Raw genomic sequence first — 20,566 nt, forward strand, 5'->3', positions numbered from 1 at the left:
CCCCCGTCCCTCCTGGGGGACCCCTCTCATGAGGCCCTGCTCGAGCAGGAAGTGGGGCGGCTCTTTGGCTTAGGAGCGGTAGAAGTGGTGCCAGTGGAGTTCAAACACAAGGGGTACTACTCCTGCTATTTCCTTATCCCGAAGGCCAAAGGGGGGCTCAGGCCCATCCTGGACCTGCGAGGCCTGAACCAGTACATGGTAAAGCTCAAGTTCCTCATGGTCTCTCTGGCCTCCATCATCCCCTCCCTGGATCCCAGGGACTGGTATGCCACCCTCGATCTGCAGGACGCGTACTTCCACATCCCCATATTCGAGGGGCACAGGCGTTTCCTCCATTTCACGGTTGGGCAGGAACACGACCAATTTACAGTCCTTCTGTTTGGCCTGTCCACTGCTCCCAGGGTATTCACAAAGTGCATGTCTGTGGTGACGGTCTACCTTAGACGTCATGGGGTCCAGATCTTCCCCTATCTGGACGACTGGCTGGTCAAGGGCAGCTCCCGGTCGCAGGTGCGGGATCATGTGGCGCTCCTCCTGTCAATGTGCGCCACTCTGGGCCTGTTGGTGAACGACACCAAGTCCACGTTAGTCCCGGTACAGCGCATAGAGTTTATCAGGCCAGGGCCTCCTTCCCACCGGACAGATTTGAGACCCTGAAAGGGCACATCGACACAGTCATAAGGTTTCCCGTAACAACAGCCAGAGCGTGTCTCCAGCTCCTGGGTCACATGTTGGCATGCACATATGTGGTTCGCCACACCAGACTCAGGATGAGGCCCCTCCAGTTCTGGTTGGCCTCGGTGTTCTCTCAGGCCAGAGACAGGATGGACAAGGTCCTCACTGTGCCCGAGCCGGTGATCGCCTCCCTACAATGGTGGTCCTCCCCGGGAAAATGCTCTGTGGGGTCCCATTCAGGGGCAGGCCCCCGTCGGTGGAGCTGGTGTCCAACGCTTGGGACCTGGGGTGGGGAGCCCATGTGGGGGACGTTCAGACCCAAGGTCTGTGGTCTGCGCAGGATCTCGCCCTGCATAATAATATCAAGGAACTCAGGGTGGTCCGGCTGGCGTGCATGGCCTTTCGCTCGCACCTGGAGAGCAGAGTGGTCAGCGTTCTCACAGACAACACGGCCTCGATGTTTTACATCAACAGGCAAGGCAGGGCCTGCTCCTCTGCCCTCTGCCAGGAAGCCATCAGGCTGTGGGACTTCTGTATAGCCCACAACATTTGCCTACAGGCCTACCACCTACCGGGTGCCCGGAATTCGTGGGCAGATCACCTGAGCCGAGACTTCTCCTCTCGGCATGAGTGGTCTCTACACCCTGAGGTGCACAGACTTTTCCAAGAGTGGAGAACTCCCTAGGTGGACCTGTTCATGACTCGGCAGAACTGCTGGTGTCCATTTCTGCTCTGGAGGGGACTGAGAGGCTATCTCCGATGCCTTCTTCCTATCCTGGTCAGGCCAGTTTCTCTATGCCTTTCCCCTGATCCCGCTGATCGGCAAGGTCCTGGAAAAGATAAAGACGGACAGGGCCCGGGTCCTCCTGATTGCCCCAGCGTGGCCCAGGCAACATTGGTACAGGACCCTCATGAGCCTGGCGGTCGCCCTGTCGTGGCCGTTGCCGTCCTGCCCGGACCTGCTCTCCCAGGACCAGGGCTGCCTCCTCCACCCCAACCTAACAGCACTCCACCTCACAGTGTGGCTGCTCAATAGTTAGGCCGGGAGGAAAAGACGTGCTCGGAGGGGATTGAGCGCGTCCTCTTGGAAAGCAGGCGACCCTCCACGCGTCGAGCCTACTTGGCAAAGTGGTCTCGGTTTTCCCAGTGGGTGGCTGACAGGGGTGTTTCCCCCGTGGCTACCCTGATCCAGCTCATTTTAGACAACCTCCTGCACCTTAGAGCCCAAGGCCTGGCGCCCTCATCAATCAAGGTGCACTTGGCGGCCATATCAGCCTTCCACCCGCCGGTGCAGGGGCACACGGTCTTCTCCCATGCTATGACTGGCTGATTCCTTAAGGGATTGGATCATCTCTTCCCATACGTTAGGCCCCCAGTCCCACAGTGGGACCTGAACTTGGTGTTGGCCCGATTGACGGGTCCCCCCTTCGAGCCGTTAGCTACATGCTCCTGGTCGCACCTCTTGTGGAAGCTAGCCTTCCTGGTGGTGATCACATCTGCTAGACGGGTCTTGGAACTCAGGGCCCTGACCTCCGAGCCCCCGTACATAGTGTTCCATAGGGATAAGGTCCAGCTCCGCCCACATCCTTCGTTCCTCCCGAAGGTGGTCTCCGCCTACCACATGGGTCAGGATATTTTCCTGCCGGTCCTCTGCACCAAGCCCAATGCATCCAGTGAGGAGCGCCGCCTCCACACGCTGGATGTTAGACGGACTCTGGCCTTTTACCTGGAGCGGACTAAGCCATTCAGGAAGTTTTCGCAGCTGTTCATCGCCTCGGCCGAATGCATGAGGGGTTGGCCGATCTCCACTCAGCAGCTCTCCAGCTGGATCACCTTGTGCATCCATACCTGTTACGACTTGGCGGATATCCCCTCGCCGTCGATTGTGAGGGCACATTCAACTAGGGCACAGGCCTCGTCGGCTGCCTTTTTAGCCCATGTCCCCATTCAGGACATTTGTAGGGCTGCCACCTGTTTTTCAGTTCACGTGTTCACCTTTCATTACGTGATTGTCTCCCAGACCAGAGAAGACGCCAGGTTCGGCAGGACTGTGCTCCATCCCGAGAGTTTGTGAACTCCTACCCACCTCCAACAGATATAGCTTGGAATCACCTATTGTGGAATACACATGAGCAATCACTCGAAGAAAGACAGTTACCTTTTCCGTAACTGATGTTCTTCGAGATGTGTTGCTCATGTCTATTCCGCATCCCGCTCTCCTTCCCCTCTGTCGGAGTTGTCTGGTGTAGTCTATAGGACTAACCTGTTGCTTGCATATATATATCTTATAGTTTAAGTATTTGGTTTATTGTAATAGGTTTATAAATTTATATTAAAGTAAGTTTGTCTATAATGCAAGAGACCTACAGGCCATATCCTGTATGTTAAGCTAAGGCAAAGTTAGCATATCTATATTAAGACCTTTTACCCAGAAAGCAAAGTTGACCTACATCTTGTTATCTAAATAGATAAGTACCCATGTCTATGTCTATGACCTTTTATCTAGACCAATAGATAATGGAGAATGGCAAAGGGGTTTTTTCAGTGTTGTACCCACAGACTTAACAGGTACACCACAAGGAAATGTATGTGCGTATGTACATGTCATCAATACGCACAAACATACTAGCCTATGGGGTAAGCGTACCCTAACATTTTGTGGGTGAGGAATGAAATTTGGGCATAGGAGGAAGGATTTACGGCACTTGTGCCCTATAAAAGAGGTAACACCCACCTCGCTAGAGTATTCTATTTCTACTCTATCTCTATTCCTATTCCTCTTCTATCTATCTACTATGACTACTACTATTAGTAGGCTATACTTGTTCTTCTTAAACTTTAAGTTTCAAGGGAACTAGGCTAAGCTTGGTCTCCCTAAGTTTTATTCTTAGTTTGTTTATTAGGTTTTGATTTTAAGTTTGTTAGTCAAGTAAACCCTAATTTAGTTTTGATAGCTCTTAGCATTAGATTTTTCTAAGCACTGCATCCCTCACTCAAGAATTGAGAAACCTGAACTGCAAGTCTGGTCCTGTGTCTCTTACCACCAGGTTATCAAGGAAGGGTGTGAGTATATTAACCAAAGCTTTGTTGCATATAATACTATATTATCATATGTATCTTTTGAATAGCAGTAATGCAATTGTAACTTTGGAACTCTGAGTATTTTACCACTTACTTACTATTATTGATTTTAATAAAAAGTCTTTAAGGCTATATCTGTCTCAGTGTGAGCTTCCTGTCATACCCCCGAGGGTCCTTTGTAAATTCTGTGGAGCCTGATTCGGGACAAGAACTTTTATCTTCTGATCAAACAGATTGGTGAGCCTAAGACCCATAGTAATTAATATTAATGATTAATTATTATTAATATTAATTAATTAGATTAAATTAAATAAGAATTAAATTCCCATATTATCCAAATTAATATTATTAGTGCACCCTAGACAGGCAACACTGGCAAGAAGGAACTGAGAGTGGGAGGAGCGCGCAATGCCCCTTATACTGTGCCATGGAGGCGCCACTCCAGGGGTCGCTAGGGGCACTCCCCTATGGGTACTGCTAGGGGAAAAACTTCTTGCACCGGTTCATGTGGCGAGCACACACACCTATTGTGGAATAGACATGAGCAACACATCTCGAAGAACACCAGTTACGGAAAAGGTAACTGTCTTTACCAGTACTCCTAGCTATCTTGGAGACACCACCGACTTCCTGAAGAAACTACAATGCATTAGTGATCTTCCTGAAAACACCATCCTGGCCACCATGGATGTAGAAGCTCTTTACACCAATATTTCACATGAGGATAGACTACAAGCTGTCAGGAACAGTATCCCTGATGAGGCCATGCCACACCTGGTGGCTGAGCTTTGTGACTTTGTCCTCACCCACAACCATTTCAGATTTGGAGACAACTTATACCTTCAAGTTAGCGGCACTGCTATGGGTACCCGCATGGCCCCACAGTATGCCAACATTTTTATGGCTGACTTAGAACAACGCTTCCTTAGCTCTCGTCCCCTAACGCCCTTCCTCTACTTGCGCTACATTGATGACATCATCATCATCATCATATGGACCCACAGGAAAGAGGCCCTTGAAGAATTCCACCTGGATTTCAACAATTTCCACCCCACCATCAACCTCAGCCTGGACCAGTCCACACAAGAGATCCAGTTCCTGAACACTACAGTGCAAATAAGTGATGGTCACATAAACACCACCCAATACCAGAAACCTACTGAGTGCTATACTTACCTACATGCCTTCAGCTTCCATCCAGGACACCTCAAACGATCCATTGTCTTCAGCCAAGCCCTAAGATACAACCGCATTTGCTCCAATCCCTCAGACAGAGACAAACACCTACAAGATCTCTATCAAGCATTCTTAAAACTACAATACCCACCTGGGGAAGTGAGGAAACAGATTGACAGAGCAAGACGGGTACCCAGAAGTTACCTACTACAGGACAGGCCCAACAAGGAAAATAACAGAACACCACTGATCATCACGTATAGCCCCCAGCTAAAACCTCTCCAGCGCATCATCAACGATCTACAACCTATCCTGGAAAATGATCCCCCACTCTCACAGGCCTTGGGAGGCAGGCCAATCCTCGCTTACAGACAGACCCCCAACCTGAAGCAAATACTCACCAATAACTACACACCACACCACAGAAACACTAACCCAGGAACCAATCCCTGTAAAAAACCACGTTGCCTTCTCTGTCCCCATATCTACTCTAGGGACACCATCATAGGACCCAGCCACACCATCAGGGGCTCATTCACATGCACATCTACTATTGTGATATATGCCATCATGTGCCAGCAATGCCCCTCTGCCATGTACATTGGCCAAACCGGACAGTCTCTACATAAAAGGATAAATGGACACAAATTAGACATCAGAAATGGTAACATACAAAAGCCAGTAGGAGAACACTTCAATCTCCCTGGACATTCAATAACAGATTTAAGAGTAGCCATTCTTCAACAAAAAATCTTCAAAAACAGACTTCAAAGAGAAACTGCAGAGCTCCAGTTCATTTGCAAACTTAACACCATTAATTTGGGCTTGAATAGGGACTGGGAGTGGCTGGCTCACCACAAAAGGAATTTTCCCTTTCTTGATATTGACACCTCCTCATCAATTATTGGGAGTAGAACACATCCACCCTGACTGAACTGGCCTTCAACACTGGTTCTCCACTTGTAAGGTAACTCCCTTCTCTTCATGTGCCAATATATATTTATGCCTGTATCTGCAATTTTCACACCATGCATCTGAAGAAGTGAGTTTTTTACCCACGAAAGCTTATGTCCAAATAAATCTGTTAGTCTTTAAGGTGCCACCAGACTCCTTGTTGTTTTTGTGGATACAGACTAACATGGCTACCCCTCTGATATTTTATAGTATCAGAAACTCTCCCTATTTACTCAGTGCTTTACCTGCCCCCTCTTTTTTTTTTTTTTTTTTCGAGAGCTAGAAAAAGATGAAATTGGTTGAGGGGGATTTGGGGCTCAGTTCCATTAGCATTCATTGTTTGACTTTTGTTAGCATTTTCAACTCAGAAATCTGTACTGTTGTTTTATTTTGAACTCAGCCCATTGTGTGTAGGTACCTCAGAAGATATGTCTCATACATGCTGAAATACCTAGGCACAGTGAGGTGGATTAAGAATAATATTTTTTGCTTTAATTCTGGTTCTGTGCTTGGCTTGTTTTAACACACACGTTAATGGTGCTCTATCAAATGTTCTTTGCATTGTTAATATTGTACAGTATTGTTAATATGTGACATTCATTTTCTTTCTGAATATATTGTAAGTGAGCTGCAGAGTCCGCTTATACTAAAGAAGCATTGATATGTTAATATCACACTTCTGATGACTGCAATCTGTTGCCTCCCCTCCCCCCACTAGAATCAGATATAGAGATAGAATAAGTCAATTACAGCATGTGAGAATGATTAGAACATGGCTTGGTTTAGATTAAAGCCTTTCCTTGCAACTGCCAATGTGATGATTTATACTAGCTCATCTGGTATTTTGATTATTCCTTTCTGACCATATCTAGGAATGAACTTTCATTTCTTTTATGCTTGCCCTTTCTGAGCAGTTAGGGATCTGCTAAAGAAGTGGTAATTATATCAAGTCTTTTAATGTTTATAGTGTTTGGTAGAATTGTTTGCATTTTTGTTTTGTTTTATTAAATATTTGGTACTTGTCTATTTGTTAGATTGAGGATCTCCATTCCCAATTACTGAAAGCAGAAGCAGACCGCATGGATTTGCAGCATCAAGTTTCACAGGTTGCCATGCACCGCCAAGGCTGCCATGATGAGCAAGAGGACGACAGGAGAATTAGATCAGGTACAGCCTTTTCCTGTTTTTCGGGACATAAATTTATGACTTTGCAAGAGAATGATCTCTGTCTTTGAGTTGTAATCTAGATCCTCTGTTGGTTGGACTAATACAGCTAGTTATCTTCTTGGCTCAATTAACTTTTGTTTGTACTGGTGTCAGATGTTAGTAGCTAAGTCGTTATGAGAAACAAAAGTTATGAGAAGACTGAAATACATTATCTTCATACTGGTTATCTTTAAAAAAAATTCTAAATTTATAGGATTATTAAATTGAGCAGCATCAATGGTTTCTTCACAGAAGAGAAATTTTGAACCATTTTTATAGTATCAAAAGATTTACGATAAAAAATTTTGATAGTCTTTTTCTGAAATGTTGGTATTTCTACCTATCATGAGGTTAACTCTTGACACATTGCAGCACAGTGCAAGATTCACCTCACTGTGTAGATTTTTCCTTAATTAAGAAGGCTGCTAAACTGCCTGTTAAACCTCCAAATTATCCTTCAGAAATGACAACTTATTCTAGGGAGAAGTAGAAAATATAGTTTCAATCACATTCAGTTAATGCTTGTATTTATGACATCTTAGAAATGTGAAAATAGGTCATGGTATTCAGAATTTTGAAAATATACACCTCTACCTCGATATAATGCTGTCCTTGGGAGCCAAAAAATCTTACCGTGTTAAAGGTGAAACCGCGTTATATCGAACTTGCTTTGATTCTCCGGAGAGCGCAGCCCCGCCCCCCCGGAGCACTGCTTTACCACATTATATCCGAATTCGTGTTATATCGGGTCGCATTATATCGGGGTAGAGGTGTATTTAAAATCTCAAGAGGTAATTGCATAGTAGGCCATAATGTCTCTAAAGTATTTTTGGATAAAAAATTACAAATTGATCTGTACTTAAGCTCTCTAAATGCATCTTGACTTGTGTGTTTTTAAAAAAGTCAATATCTTCTGGCGTCACTATGGTCTATCATGTATAGTGACACACTTCTGTGTGATTTAGGTGGTCTCTAGGGTAGGTTCAATATCCCAATGAATCTTTCATCAGCTTGGTTAAGTCCTACTTTCTATTTTTGTAACTTCATATTACAGCTGCTTAATTCCTCTTGCATCCAGACAGATTCTTATGGTCATTAAAATGGAGTTGTGATTCCGTGTTTTATAAAAATCTTCCTTTCCTCAGAAAACTGAAGAACCTATAGTCCTGTATCAAATACTTCGTTTTTTTTCAGAAGAGGGTGAATTGTTAGCCATTTTTGAACCACCTGATAAAGTGACCATTTTGCTTAAAATTGAACGTATTTGTGACAATAGTATGAGAGCCTTATATTGCACATTTAAAATTCCTTTCCACCACTTGTTTTGCAATTATAATAACTATGCTATAAAAAGTTGCTATAAAAATGCAAAGAAAGACACAAAACCTGTCCTGGAGCAATTTTACCAAAAAGAGGAATAGAGCTTTAAGCAAACGTTTCAACAGAAAGTAGTCTGGGGATAGAACAGAGACTCATGCAAAGGGGTAGGGACTGAGGTTTTCTGAATTTCTAATGGGTTATAAACTGAAGAACCTTGATTGTCAGCTGAGGAACTGCTGATATAATTACTGCAATTTTTAGATAGAAATTTACGTTATAAGTTCTGGATAAGAATGGAAACTTCACATACTTACCTAGATATAGTAAAAAGTGATACATCGTGACAGGTTTTTATAAAGTACTCTTCTCTAATAGTATAGCATCCAGATCTTGTGACTTTACCTTAATGTGGTTAAATTTTGGCTCTGTTGGAAGTCAGTGGTAAAACTCCCATTTAATCCATGTTTTTTTCACTCCTATATTAAATCTGCCTACAAAGGAGGAAGAGAACATGAAATGGCTTGGCTGCAGTGAATAGAAGACTAATATCTCCCTAGCTATGAAATCATACTTTTAACTTTCAGTATCTTCTGGTTGTACACTAATAAAATCAATAGCTGTGGGATATTCATATGTTACCATTAATACCCCATAATTTATATGGGAAGAAGAAAATAGTACTGCAAAGATAGGAATGAGAAATTTAATTTCTAGATTTTAGTGCTTTCATTGGGCATATCAATTCTATTTGTTTGTTCACAAATGGCTCACACTGTTTTGTAGTTGTTGAAAGGTCTGAGCGGGAGAAGCAAGAATTGGAGAAACAGATCCTGGAGTTAAGAGCAAAGCTGAATCATAGTGCTGTCATGTCAGAGGTAGAGGAGTTGAAGCGTTGCATTGAGCACAAGGATAAGGAGAAAGCACAACTTGCAATGCACATAGAGGTAACATTTTCTTTAAGTGGTTTCCCATGTGTTTGTGGTAGGTGATGTGCTAGGTTGGGTGGTGACATAAATCTCCAAAACAAATATTCCAGTGATACTCAGATCTTAGTGGTTCAGGAGCCATATTAGCGGTTAACATTAAAAAAAAGAGCCACAGTAATGTGAATTCATTGTTTCATTTATGTATATACAGGGCCGGCCCCAGAACAGATGGGGCCCCAGGTGAAGAGCATCTTAGGTGCTCCCCCTCCATTTGTTAAACTTTTGAATACCTTATTTTTTATTGCTTTTGTAGCCCATTTCACGACTTTGATACACGATTTGCATGCATGATTTATCCCTGTCTCATAAGATAAATTTGTACACTAGGATCTGTAAATTATGCCATATGTAAGCAAATAAAAATAATTGTTTATAGAAACTTTTTTTTAATTTTAAGAATAACTGAAATGTACTAACATGAAGAAATTGAACATTGGGTGGACCAGTATTAAATAGTGTTACAGTAGGTGACAGCCTTAGAATGTTAACCCTATCCTTTAGTTCAAAAAGTTGCTCTTCTCGCCTTTTGCCCTCCCGAATTGAAGCACAGCATCAGAGATCCAAAAACTGGACAATGCCATTTTCAAGCAATAGAATAGCAAGCGATGTCAGTTTCTTCATTGGCCATTGGCAATTTAATATGTTTTAATGAGCTCGAGCTTCGAAAACCTGCGCTCACCACTTGCGATTATTACCGGCAGCGTGAGCAGAATCCTCAAAGTATCCACACATTAGGAAAAGTGTTCTCCAGCTCTGCATCATGACTGAGTAGGAGAACTTGGAGTGGAGAGTGCTTCCTCTGTTGCAAAATGTGATCGCTGTTGTCCAGTTCAACACAGAGGTTTTCATCATTGACATCTGAATATTCCCCATGTGTCAGAGTCTGGTGAAGGTCCGTACAATTGTTCAAGTGTTTTCTTGCTTACTAAGGTCATACAAAAACTTCCAGGTCTTTTCGTGGTGCTTCATTTGTCCAGACCTTTCTTAGATGGACACTTGAGCAGTGTCAACGAGCAACCAAAAAACCTCCCTCTTGAATTTTTCATCCAAGCTTCCTATCACCATATCTCTGCCCTTGTAACCAAGCTGTTTCTTCTTATGATTAATATGAGTTTCCTTAAAGTCAGGCTCAACTCCTAAGTTTTCTGCCATTTCTTTGGCAGCTGTGATGGCATGTTCAAATGTGTTGTCTCTGTAGGCCACAACGAAATCAAGTCAGCTTCTCATCAAAGTAGTAGTGGTCACAATGTCCATTTACTGAGTTTGTAATGCCTTACTTACAACATTGACTTGGAACAGGATATCATGCCAAACCACAATTGAGACCAGAAATTTGAAGTCAGTGATCTGGTTTACTGGGCTTTGCGCCTTGTGTTGGATTCTGGCCTCTACTCAACGGCGCCAGTTCCATCAGGGCGTCATAAACAACAGTCACGTGGTACCTCACTGACCTTACGTTGTCAATGCAACTCTGTCAGCGAGTGTCACTTAGTGGCTTCATGGTCAGATTTGTGACATGGTGATATCTTCCACCTGATAGTTGATGCTGAAAACAAGACATATATCTTTTGCAGTACTCCAAAGAGAAATACTGAATCTAAAGAAGATGACGCTGCATCTTACACAACCAGGTTGAGGGAATAGCAGCCGCGAGGCATAAAGAAAGCTCTTGGATTCAATTCAAGGATCCTTGCGTGGATGCCACTGTTTCTTCCTTTCATGTTTGTGCCATTGTTATAGCCTTGGCCATGGCAATCCTGAAGCTTTATTTTATTCTCATTCATAACGTTCATAAACAGTTCTGGTAGGCTTTTCCAGTAGAGTTGTCCAGACTGGAAACAGATCAAGTGTTCCTTTACTTGGCTACACCCATCCTTGTCAACAAATCTTACTGTAAATGACATCTTTTTTTACTGAGACTAATGTTGGGAGTGCAGTCCATTATTACAGCATAGTACTTTGCTTTGCTGAGCTGCATCAATATGTTGTTAAGCACATTCCTTGCCATAAAGTCAATCAATTAGTTTTGAATTGTTTTGCTGCAGTAATGGTCCATAGCTTCTTTACAAACTAGTTGATGTAGGTGCTTACACATGACATCGTCGTATTTCCCAAGGAGCTCTACCAAACCAAGGAAATTACCTTTATGTTCAGTGAACAATATATCAGACGAGCCCCAGAAAGCCAAATTATTCTTTGCAAGGAAGAGGGTAATTCAGATCAGATGCTTGAACACGTTCCTCCAATGCTCGGTTTCTACATTGAATAATGTACTGGTTTTCTGCATCTTTGCATTTATTCAGCTTGAGCCTGGACTCGACTCGCGTCCATTTGGATTGGGCCGTAAAATGACCGTGACTTTTCATGTTGCTTCAGAGCATCAGCTAAATTATGCCAGCAATTGTACCCAGAAAGCACAAGCAACAATTTGGCATTCTTGTTAAATATTTTACAAGAAAAATAGATCAGTTTGTCAGTTGATTTTGAGTAAACTAGCCAATGCCGATTCTGTTTCTCACCATTCTTGAGTACTCTTTTGCAGTGTGACTTTGAGAAGAGTTGCTTCTGCTCATTTACTGGAAATGTCATATCCTCGATTTTGCCTGTCCTGTTCGAAATTGTATGGCAGAGTTTACGATCACTGGCCATAAAGCAGGATCTGATATATCAATTTGTGGTGTGCAGTTTTTCTCGTTGTTTCTGTCATCATGTGTGGCTGATTCTTCATCATTTCTCTCCTTTTCATGTAAACCAGATTTTTCTTTGTCGTTACTCTCCTTTTCATGTGAGCCAATTCTTCCCTATCATCACTCTCCTTTATGCCACCAGGAAAACTGGACGATTCTCCATCACTTTCTTTACATTTCCATTCTTTATCATTAGGTAAATCTGCTAATTCCTTAGTAATAGGACTTCACTCCTCAATTTTTCCTGCACTGGGATGATCGCTACTGCCTAAAGCCTGGTCTATGTTGTTCTGTTTCAGATATTTTCCCATCAGATTTGCCCCTTGCTGCAAACTAGATTGCAATTGAGTTTTTTGCTTTCTATACTGAGCTCCTGAAGGCTTCTTTGGGGGAAAACAGACTGTATTAGGGACAGCAAAAGTCTATGTTCCACAGTCTTAGAAAGTAATCAAACAATATGTATTAAACATGACAAAAGAAGTAACAATATTTCTTTTATATTGTTTCATAGATAGGGGTTCATTAGATATCTCTGGTGTCTCATTAAAAATGTCCTTCATTAGTCACTACTTACACTCTTCAAATCTTAAAACACAAATACACTTTCACAATTACACCATAAAACAAGGTTCAGACTATCCTGTGCCTTATATACTCATGAGGGCATGGCTGACAACATTCTAGGAGGTTCAAGGAAAATGTAGTTCTCAAAAAGTCTGGAAGGTTCCATGAGATTCCACAAAGGTCTAGTACATTCTCAGGGGTTAGTGAAAATGAATCACATACGGAATACATGAAACATTTTACTTCAAATGTTCTATTTTCCTTTTTGTCGCTAACAACAAAAACAGCACCCTGAGCCCGGTGTCCCCCAAGCCCGGCACCTCAGGTGGTCGCTGGGGTCACCTGCCCCTAAATCCAGCTCTGTGTGTGTGTGTGTGTGTGTGTGTGTGTGTGCGCATGTATGTATATATGTATGTATTATATATTTTATTCTCACAGCAAAATGACTGACCAAGTATTATTATTTTATCAGCTACAATTGTTAACATAGTAAAAGCATCGTGATAGGTTAATAATTAAAATCACACAGTGTTTTAATATGTGCTGCAAAGAGCCGCAGAATGCACATTGAAGAGTCACTTGCGGCTCGCAAGCCTCAGTCTGAATATCACTGAAATAGTCACTCTGACCCTCCTTTGATATCTATTCTCTAAACCCCTTTGAACAGTGTTATTACCTTGCAGAATTTTCACCTCTGTCTTATTCTCCTTCTTTTGGCAACTGAGTCTGTGCCATTGCCCTTGCTTTCATTGTCTGGTTTTCTCCTCCTCTTCCCCCTTTTTTGCTCCTTTGTTTAACACCTGTTACACATCTTTGTGAAAATATAGATCTGACATTCTCACAGGCTGCTATCGATGCTCTGTGGAATGATTTTTGGGAGTGTTTAGAGATCTACTGCTTGCTCCCATTTCTCAGACCAAAAGTATCACGCCCCAGCTCCATAATATTTTTGAGCTAAAACTGGACTCCTGAGGTACCTTGTTATCTGAGACAGTATATTCTACTACTGCTGTACTTCTGCTGCACTATAACTACAATAAACCTTTGAAGAATTAAAGAATAGAAATGCAAATTTGTCTTTCAAACCGTAATTCTATGTATGGAAAGTATCAGTGCAATTACACTGGTCTACGATTTTTGAGAAGTCGTCTGCTTCAGAGATAAAATGTGCTATTTATTATGTATTTTGATGTGCTGAATTCAAATATGACAATTAAAACAACTGGCTACTGTTTCTAAGATATTTAAGTTTTTACATTTTATGTCTATGTATATTGTGTAGATAGTAGAGTTTTAATCATAAATTGTAAACCTAGGTCTTTTCATGTGTTTATGGTTGCTTTACATGATAATATTTCACCTGTCCTGTTTATGTAACACTTTAAAAATCAGCAAAAGGGTTATATAAATAAAATTTATTATGAAACAAAAGGCAAAAAACTATTCTGTACATAGTTTAGTCCTATTCAGTGTCTACTCGACGCTTCTTGGCTTGTCTCTTGTATTCATTAAATGGAGCATCTCTTGTCACTGTCCAGCAATAGTCTGCAAGCATTGATGGGCTCCATTTGCCCTGATAGCGTTTCTCCATTGTTGCAATGTCCTGGTGAAATCGCTCGCCGTGCTCGTCGTTCACTGCTCCGCAGTTCGGTGGAAAAAAATCTAGATGAGAGTGCAAAAAATGTATCTTTAGTGACATGTTGCAACCAAGGCTTTTGTATGCCTCGAGGAGGTTTTCCACCAACCACCTGTAGTTGTCTGCCTTGTTGTTTCCGAGAAAATTTATTGCCACTAACTGGAAGGCTTTCCATGCCGTCTTTTCCTTGCCACGCAGTGCATGGTCAAATGCATCATCTCGAAGAAGTTCACGAATCTGAGGACCAACAAAGACACCTTCCTTTATCTTAGCTTCACTTAACCTTGGAAATTTTCCACGGAGGTACTTGAAAGCTGCTTGTGTTTTGTCAATGGCCTTGACAAAGTTCTTCATCAGACCCAGCTTGATGTGTAAGGGTGGTAACAAAATCTTCCTTGATTCAACAAGTGGTGGATGCTGAACACTTTTCCTCCCAGGCTCCAATGACTGTCGGAGTGGCCAATCTTTCTTGATGTAGTGGGAATCTCTTGCACGACTATCCCATTCACAGAGAAAACAGCAGTACTTTGTGTATCCAGTCTGCAGACCAAGCAAGAGAGCAACAACCTTCAAATCGCCACAAAGCTGCCACTGATGTTGGTCATAGTTTATGCACCTCAAAAGTTGTTTCATGTTGTCATAGGTTTCCTTCATATGGGCTGCATGACCAACTGGAATTGATGGCAAAACATTGCCATTATGCAGTAAAACAGCTTTAAGACTCGTCTTCGATGAATCAATGAACAGTCTCCACTCATCCGGATCGTGAACGATGTTGAGGGCTGCCATCACACCATCGATGTTGTTGCAGGCTACAAGATCACCTTCCATGAAGAAGAATGGGACAAGATCCTTTTGATGGTCACGGAACATGGAAACCCTAACATCACCTGCCAGGAGATTCCACTGCTGTAGTCTGGAGCCCAACAGCTCTGCCTTACTCTTGGGTAGTTCCAAATCCCTGACAAGGTCATTCAGTTCACCTTGTGTTATGAGGTGTGGTTCAGAGGAGGAGGATGGGAGAAAATGTGGGTCCTGTGCCATTGATGGTTCAGGACCAGAAGTTTCATCCTCTTCCTCGTCTGACTCAAGTGAGAGTGATTCTGGTGCATCAGGAACCGGCAGTCCTTCTCCGTGGGGTACTGGGCCTATAGCTGATGGAATGTTTGGATAATGCACAGTCCACTTTTTCTTCTTTGACACACCTTTCCCAACTGGAGGCACCATGCAGAAGTAACAATTGCTGGTATGATCTGTTGGCTCTCTCCAAATCATTGGCACTGCAAAAGGCATAGATTTCCTTTTCCTGTTCAACCACTGGCGAAGATTTGTTGCACAAGTGTTGCAGCATATGTGTGGGGCCCACCTCTTGTCCTGATCTCCAATTTTGCAGCCAAAATAAAGGTGATAGGCTTTCTTAACCATAGTGGTTATACTGTGCTTTTGTGATGCAAAAGTCACTTCAGCACAAACAGCAGAAGTTATCTGCACTGTTCACACAAGTACGAGGCATCTCTGCTCACTTTGGCTAAACAGAAATGTGTCCCTTTGCAAAATCAAACACTGACAAATAAGAGAGCACGACACTGTATGATTTCTAGAGCTGATATAGGGCAATTTGTTCAGCAGAGTGATGTAAGCTTCGTTATGATTGCATCATCCATGACTTTTAGGAATAACATGATGCAATTCATATCATGTATGACGCAATACCAGCTTCAGATTGCATCATTCATTGTTTTGCCTAAAAAGCAAGTACTGTCCAAACCCAGTCATAGATTTATTCATAGATCCAGTCAAAGATGTATTTTCGTCATTTCTGGTTTAAATTGAGATCCCTTCCCTTTATAACTCACTTATCCTCCGCCATTCCCAAGTCAAGGGTCGTATATACTGACCCAATAGCATATATTGAAAACTAGAGCCAATCAACAATTTTAAGCATCATTTTCGTTCTCAGTGACCCAGAATTAGTAAAGTTTGACTACATTTATTTCAGAAGCATTTTGGCTGTAGAGCAGTGTTATTAATCATCTGTATATAGTGTTTTATGTGTGCATGGTTTCTTGCATAAAGAATGAAGACACAGTCCCTCTGTCAAGGAGCCTACATCTAAGTAGAAATGTGCACTCTACGTATTGAAAGTTTTGTATTGATTGATTATTAACTGAAATGTCATGATATCATAAATTTTTAGATCCTGAGATCTGTATTTTTGAACTTACTCCAATTTTGTCACTTCTGGTAAAGTCCCTGAAGGATAAACTGTTTTAGAGTGTGTCTATTATGCCAATCAGGAGAAATAAGGGGTACATTTAAAAAACATTGCATAGGCTTTTAGTAGTCACTTGACATTCATTGACTTAAATGAGAGTCAGTCTTGGGGCTAAAAATCCATGCAATGTTTTTTGGAATTTAGAAAAGTGTCTTTTAATAAGTATTATTTTATCTAGCATGTAAGCCATAAAGGGACATAATGTATGTAAATTCATTGACAGTAAATTAAGATCTTTATTAGTGAGAGAATTTGGAAAACAGTATCAGACAATCTCATTTTAAAGGGAGAACATAAGGAGATTTTATATATTTGCAATCTTCTCTAGGAACTTAGCTATTACTAGTGATTTCATGTGGAAGGTGTTCAGATGTTATGGTAATAGGTGGCAGCTAGCATATCTGAAATATATTGAGATGTACTGAATTATTAAATTCTGTATTAAAATAATTTCATTCTATTCTTCAGACTCCTGGGTCTGGTACACCTATTAACTGAAAGCTAAGCCACATTGCCTACAACCAACTATCAGCATCAGGTTTCCCCTCTCCCACCTACAAACAACTAGCCTAGATTTGCACAGAAGGAGTTAAATGGTTATAAGGTAACAGAGCTGAACAGGAAAATATTCATAGTTATGAGGGACATCCTAATGAAGGGTTTTCTGCTCAGAGGTAGAATCCTCTCCATGGATCTACTACTGGTCTGTTTCAGACTAACCATTAGGGCAACCAACAAGGACAACCTACTTGCTTTTACACTATATGAGGTTACAAGTTATCCTCCTGGCTGAAAGTACTCGTGTCCTATATTATTATTAAGGACTTTGATATATCAATAATGAGTAACCAGTTAGATCCTGAAGTATATAACACTTTTAGAAAGCTAGATAACAAAGTATAAAAATAACTTGGTGCAGTTCTTTAAAAAAGACTCTTAAAACCTGTCTATTGTTCTTTGAAGTGCCGTACACTAGTGCTTATTATTAATTAAGTTTAGATAGCATAACTGGACAATAAGAACTGCAGCATTAAAATCAATATAGGATTGCATCTGAAACAAACTGCTTAATTTCCATTATTATTGTGTAATCAAATTATATCAAATATGGACACCCTGCTCAGAAAAATTAAACTTCCATTTTTCCCAGGACCTGTTTTTAGTAATGAATTTGTCATCTGTTATTAGAAGTACTAGGTTGAGGACTTTTCTAAGCTAAAATGGGATGGTAAGATATCTAGAGGCTTAACTTTGTGTTCAAAATGCTTATATTTACAAAACCGGATGAGAAATATTGATTTTTTTGTTGTTGCTTGTGTTAACATATTTATGGATCCCTCTCAAATTGGTGCTAGCAAAATTTGCTTTAGGGTGCTGTATTTAAGATAAAATTCCCAGGCTAATGAAATATCATTTTTTAAAAAGCGCTCAAGTTTAACAAATAACTTAATAACGACCCCCTTCTGACAACAAAAATTACTACATGACCCTAGGAGGGGGGACTGAAGCCTGAACCTGCTCAAGCCCCGCTGCCCTGGGCCGGGGGCCAGAGCCAAAGCACAAGCCCAAGTCCAAGTCCAACTGCCCTGCGGGGGGCCAAATCTTGAATAAAGTGGGCCTGTTGAACAGTGTAACTGTTGAACGTTGGACCATTCCACTATGACTGTAGTGGATTTTTGAGGGGAGGGGGGGAAGGATAGATCGCTGTACTTTTGCTGTAGGATTGCCTCTTTGGGTATGTCTACGCAGCAATTAAACACCTTTGTCTGGTCCGTGTCAGCTGACTTAGATTTGCAAGGCTGTAAAATTGCAGTGTAGACTTTCGGGCTCAGGCTGGAGCCTGGGCTCTGGGATGCTCCTCTCCTTCACAATTTTGCAGCCTGAGCCCCACAAGCCTGAGTCAGCTGATATGGGCTAGCTGCGGGTGTTTAATTGCTATGTAGACTTACCGTTTGTTAATGTACACGTTTTCAAACTTAAGAGCAATTTGTAGCGTCTGAATTAATTTTGTCCTCCGCTAAAATTCAGGTAATGGCCTTCCCTTTTATTAATAAGAGGGTGGCATTCAAATAGAGAATAACTTACGAATAATACAGATCAATTAAGAGGTCTAAAAATCCACAAACATGGTTATTTTTAAATTGCTTGCATCAAAAGAAAGATAGCAAGTGGAAAATCCATTTATAATCACTGACCAGCAGACACTGCAGGAACTATGTTTGACTAGGTCTTAAACATTGAATTAGTGTTATATAATAGTGCATGTTGATAAGGTTTATATATATTTTTCTTATGACATTTGCTTAAAAACACAAATTATTCCTGGAAAGTTGAAATCTTTTAATGGATATTAGCTCTGCCTTCGTGACTGCATAAGTTTTTGCCCAACAATACAAGCAATAGTTTGATGCTTGAGGAAAAACGGGAAGGTAGCGTTTTCAACCCAAATTAGAAGAAGCTAACTTGAGTTTTCATAATGTACTTTTCAAAACTTACCCAAGACCTTAAATCACCATATATACTGGCCATACAAAATAAATTCTTCTGTTCTTTTAATGTCAAGTTGAATCTCATTAACCTTGGTTAGGCATTTTTTATTCATAAGAATACCAAGCGTCCTTGATCAGTGGTTCTCCCTTATTTAATCTGTGTCTCTTCTCTATCATCTTGGAGTCAGTCTTACTGAAATAAACTAATATTTGAATTTTGCATTCACTGAAGAAACTTAAGGAGAGAAATAATAAGATATATAATTTTAGATTAAACGTTGAAAGTGAGAGAGTGGCAAGCCATAACCATTATCACTAGAAACTGGTGACTATTGCCAAGATACTTGTGCAGGAAGAGAAAATAACATAGAGGAACTTCCTTAAATGACTAATATGATGGATGAAATGGGGCGAGATGTGCCTCATTATGATTGTGTCAGCATAGAATGTTTTTACTTACAGTAGCTAACTGTGGTATGAGGTACTAGCTTTGATTTTTATAGTAAATTATACCAGATGATTTATCCTTACTCCCACTCCAACTTTAAATGTTCATAAGCATTTTGAAGAGTGATGCATTGCAGTTGAATTTTATATACCTAAAATTTATTTTTGATTTCAAGTTTTATGGTCATGTTGGTGTTTTTTTTTTTTTTTTTAAGTGAGGGTCTGGAAGTACAGAGCAGGAAGGAAAATCTACTATGTCCCATAAACCAGTATCTAAATTTAATAGTTCCTTATAGATGCTCCAGATATTTTTAGTTGAAATCTTCTGCACAGAAACCTGGATAAGAATGATTGATGTTATTTTGGTGACATAAGAGTTAAGATCAATGTTCCAGTGTCTTTCCCCCAGTTTTGTTAAGAGTACTAAACTGTGAAACTGTTTTAAAAAAAGTAATAATAAAAATTAATCTGATTAGAGAAATTGGGACACAATGTAATGTATTGTAAAGTTTTATAAGCTGAATAAGTCTGTAATTCCAGTGTCCCAGAACAGGCTGACCAGTTATTGTGTAAAAGATGAAAGGGATAATGTAGACTTGACTTAGGCTTTAGATAAGATTACAGAGGTTACAGGATTTGGTTCTTAAATAAAACTAAGGGTATGTCTACACTACGAGAGTAGTTCGATTTTAGTTAAATCGAATATGTGGAGTCGATATTACAAAGTCGAACGTGTGTGTCCACACTAAGGACAGTAATTCGACTTTGTCAGTCCACACTAACGGGGCAAGCGTCGACATTGGAAGCGGTGCACTGTGGGCAGCTATCCCACAGTTCCCGCAGTCCCCGCTGCCCATTGGAATTCTGGGTCGAGCCGCCATTGCCTTCTGGGTAAAAAAATGTGTCGAGGGTGCTTTTGGGTAACTGTCGTCATCCAACCGTCACTCCCGCCCTCCCTCCCTGAAAGCGCCGGCGGGAAATCAGTTCGCGCACTTTTCTGGTCAGTGACAGCGCGGACGCCACAGCACTGCGAGCATGGATCCCGCTGTGACCATCGCTGCAGTTGTGGC

At 41.5% G+C, this 20,566-nt stretch overlaps 1 protein-coding gene across 1 annotated transcript in view; it reads left to right on the forward strand.

Annotated features, from left to right (window-relative positions):
• Positions 1-20,566, forward strand: part of CEP128 (centrosomal protein 128) — a 421,445-nt gene that overhangs the window by 64,469 nt on the left and 336,410 nt on the right. The window contains exons 10-11 of the mRNA XM_065403283.1: positions 6,921-7,053; positions 9,196-9,356. Coding sequence (XP_065259355.1) covers positions 6,921-7,053; positions 9,196-9,356 — 294 coding nt within the window. The remainder of the gene's footprint in view (positions 1-6,920; positions 7,054-9,195; positions 9,357-20,566) is intronic.

Source organism: Emys orbicularis, chromosome 4 (genome assembly GCF_028017835.1).
Source record: "Emys orbicularis isolate rEmyOrb1 chromosome 4, rEmyOrb1.hap1, whole genome shotgun sequence".
Taxonomy (NCBI): Eukaryota; Metazoa; Chordata; order Testudines; family Emydidae; genus Emys; species Emys orbicularis.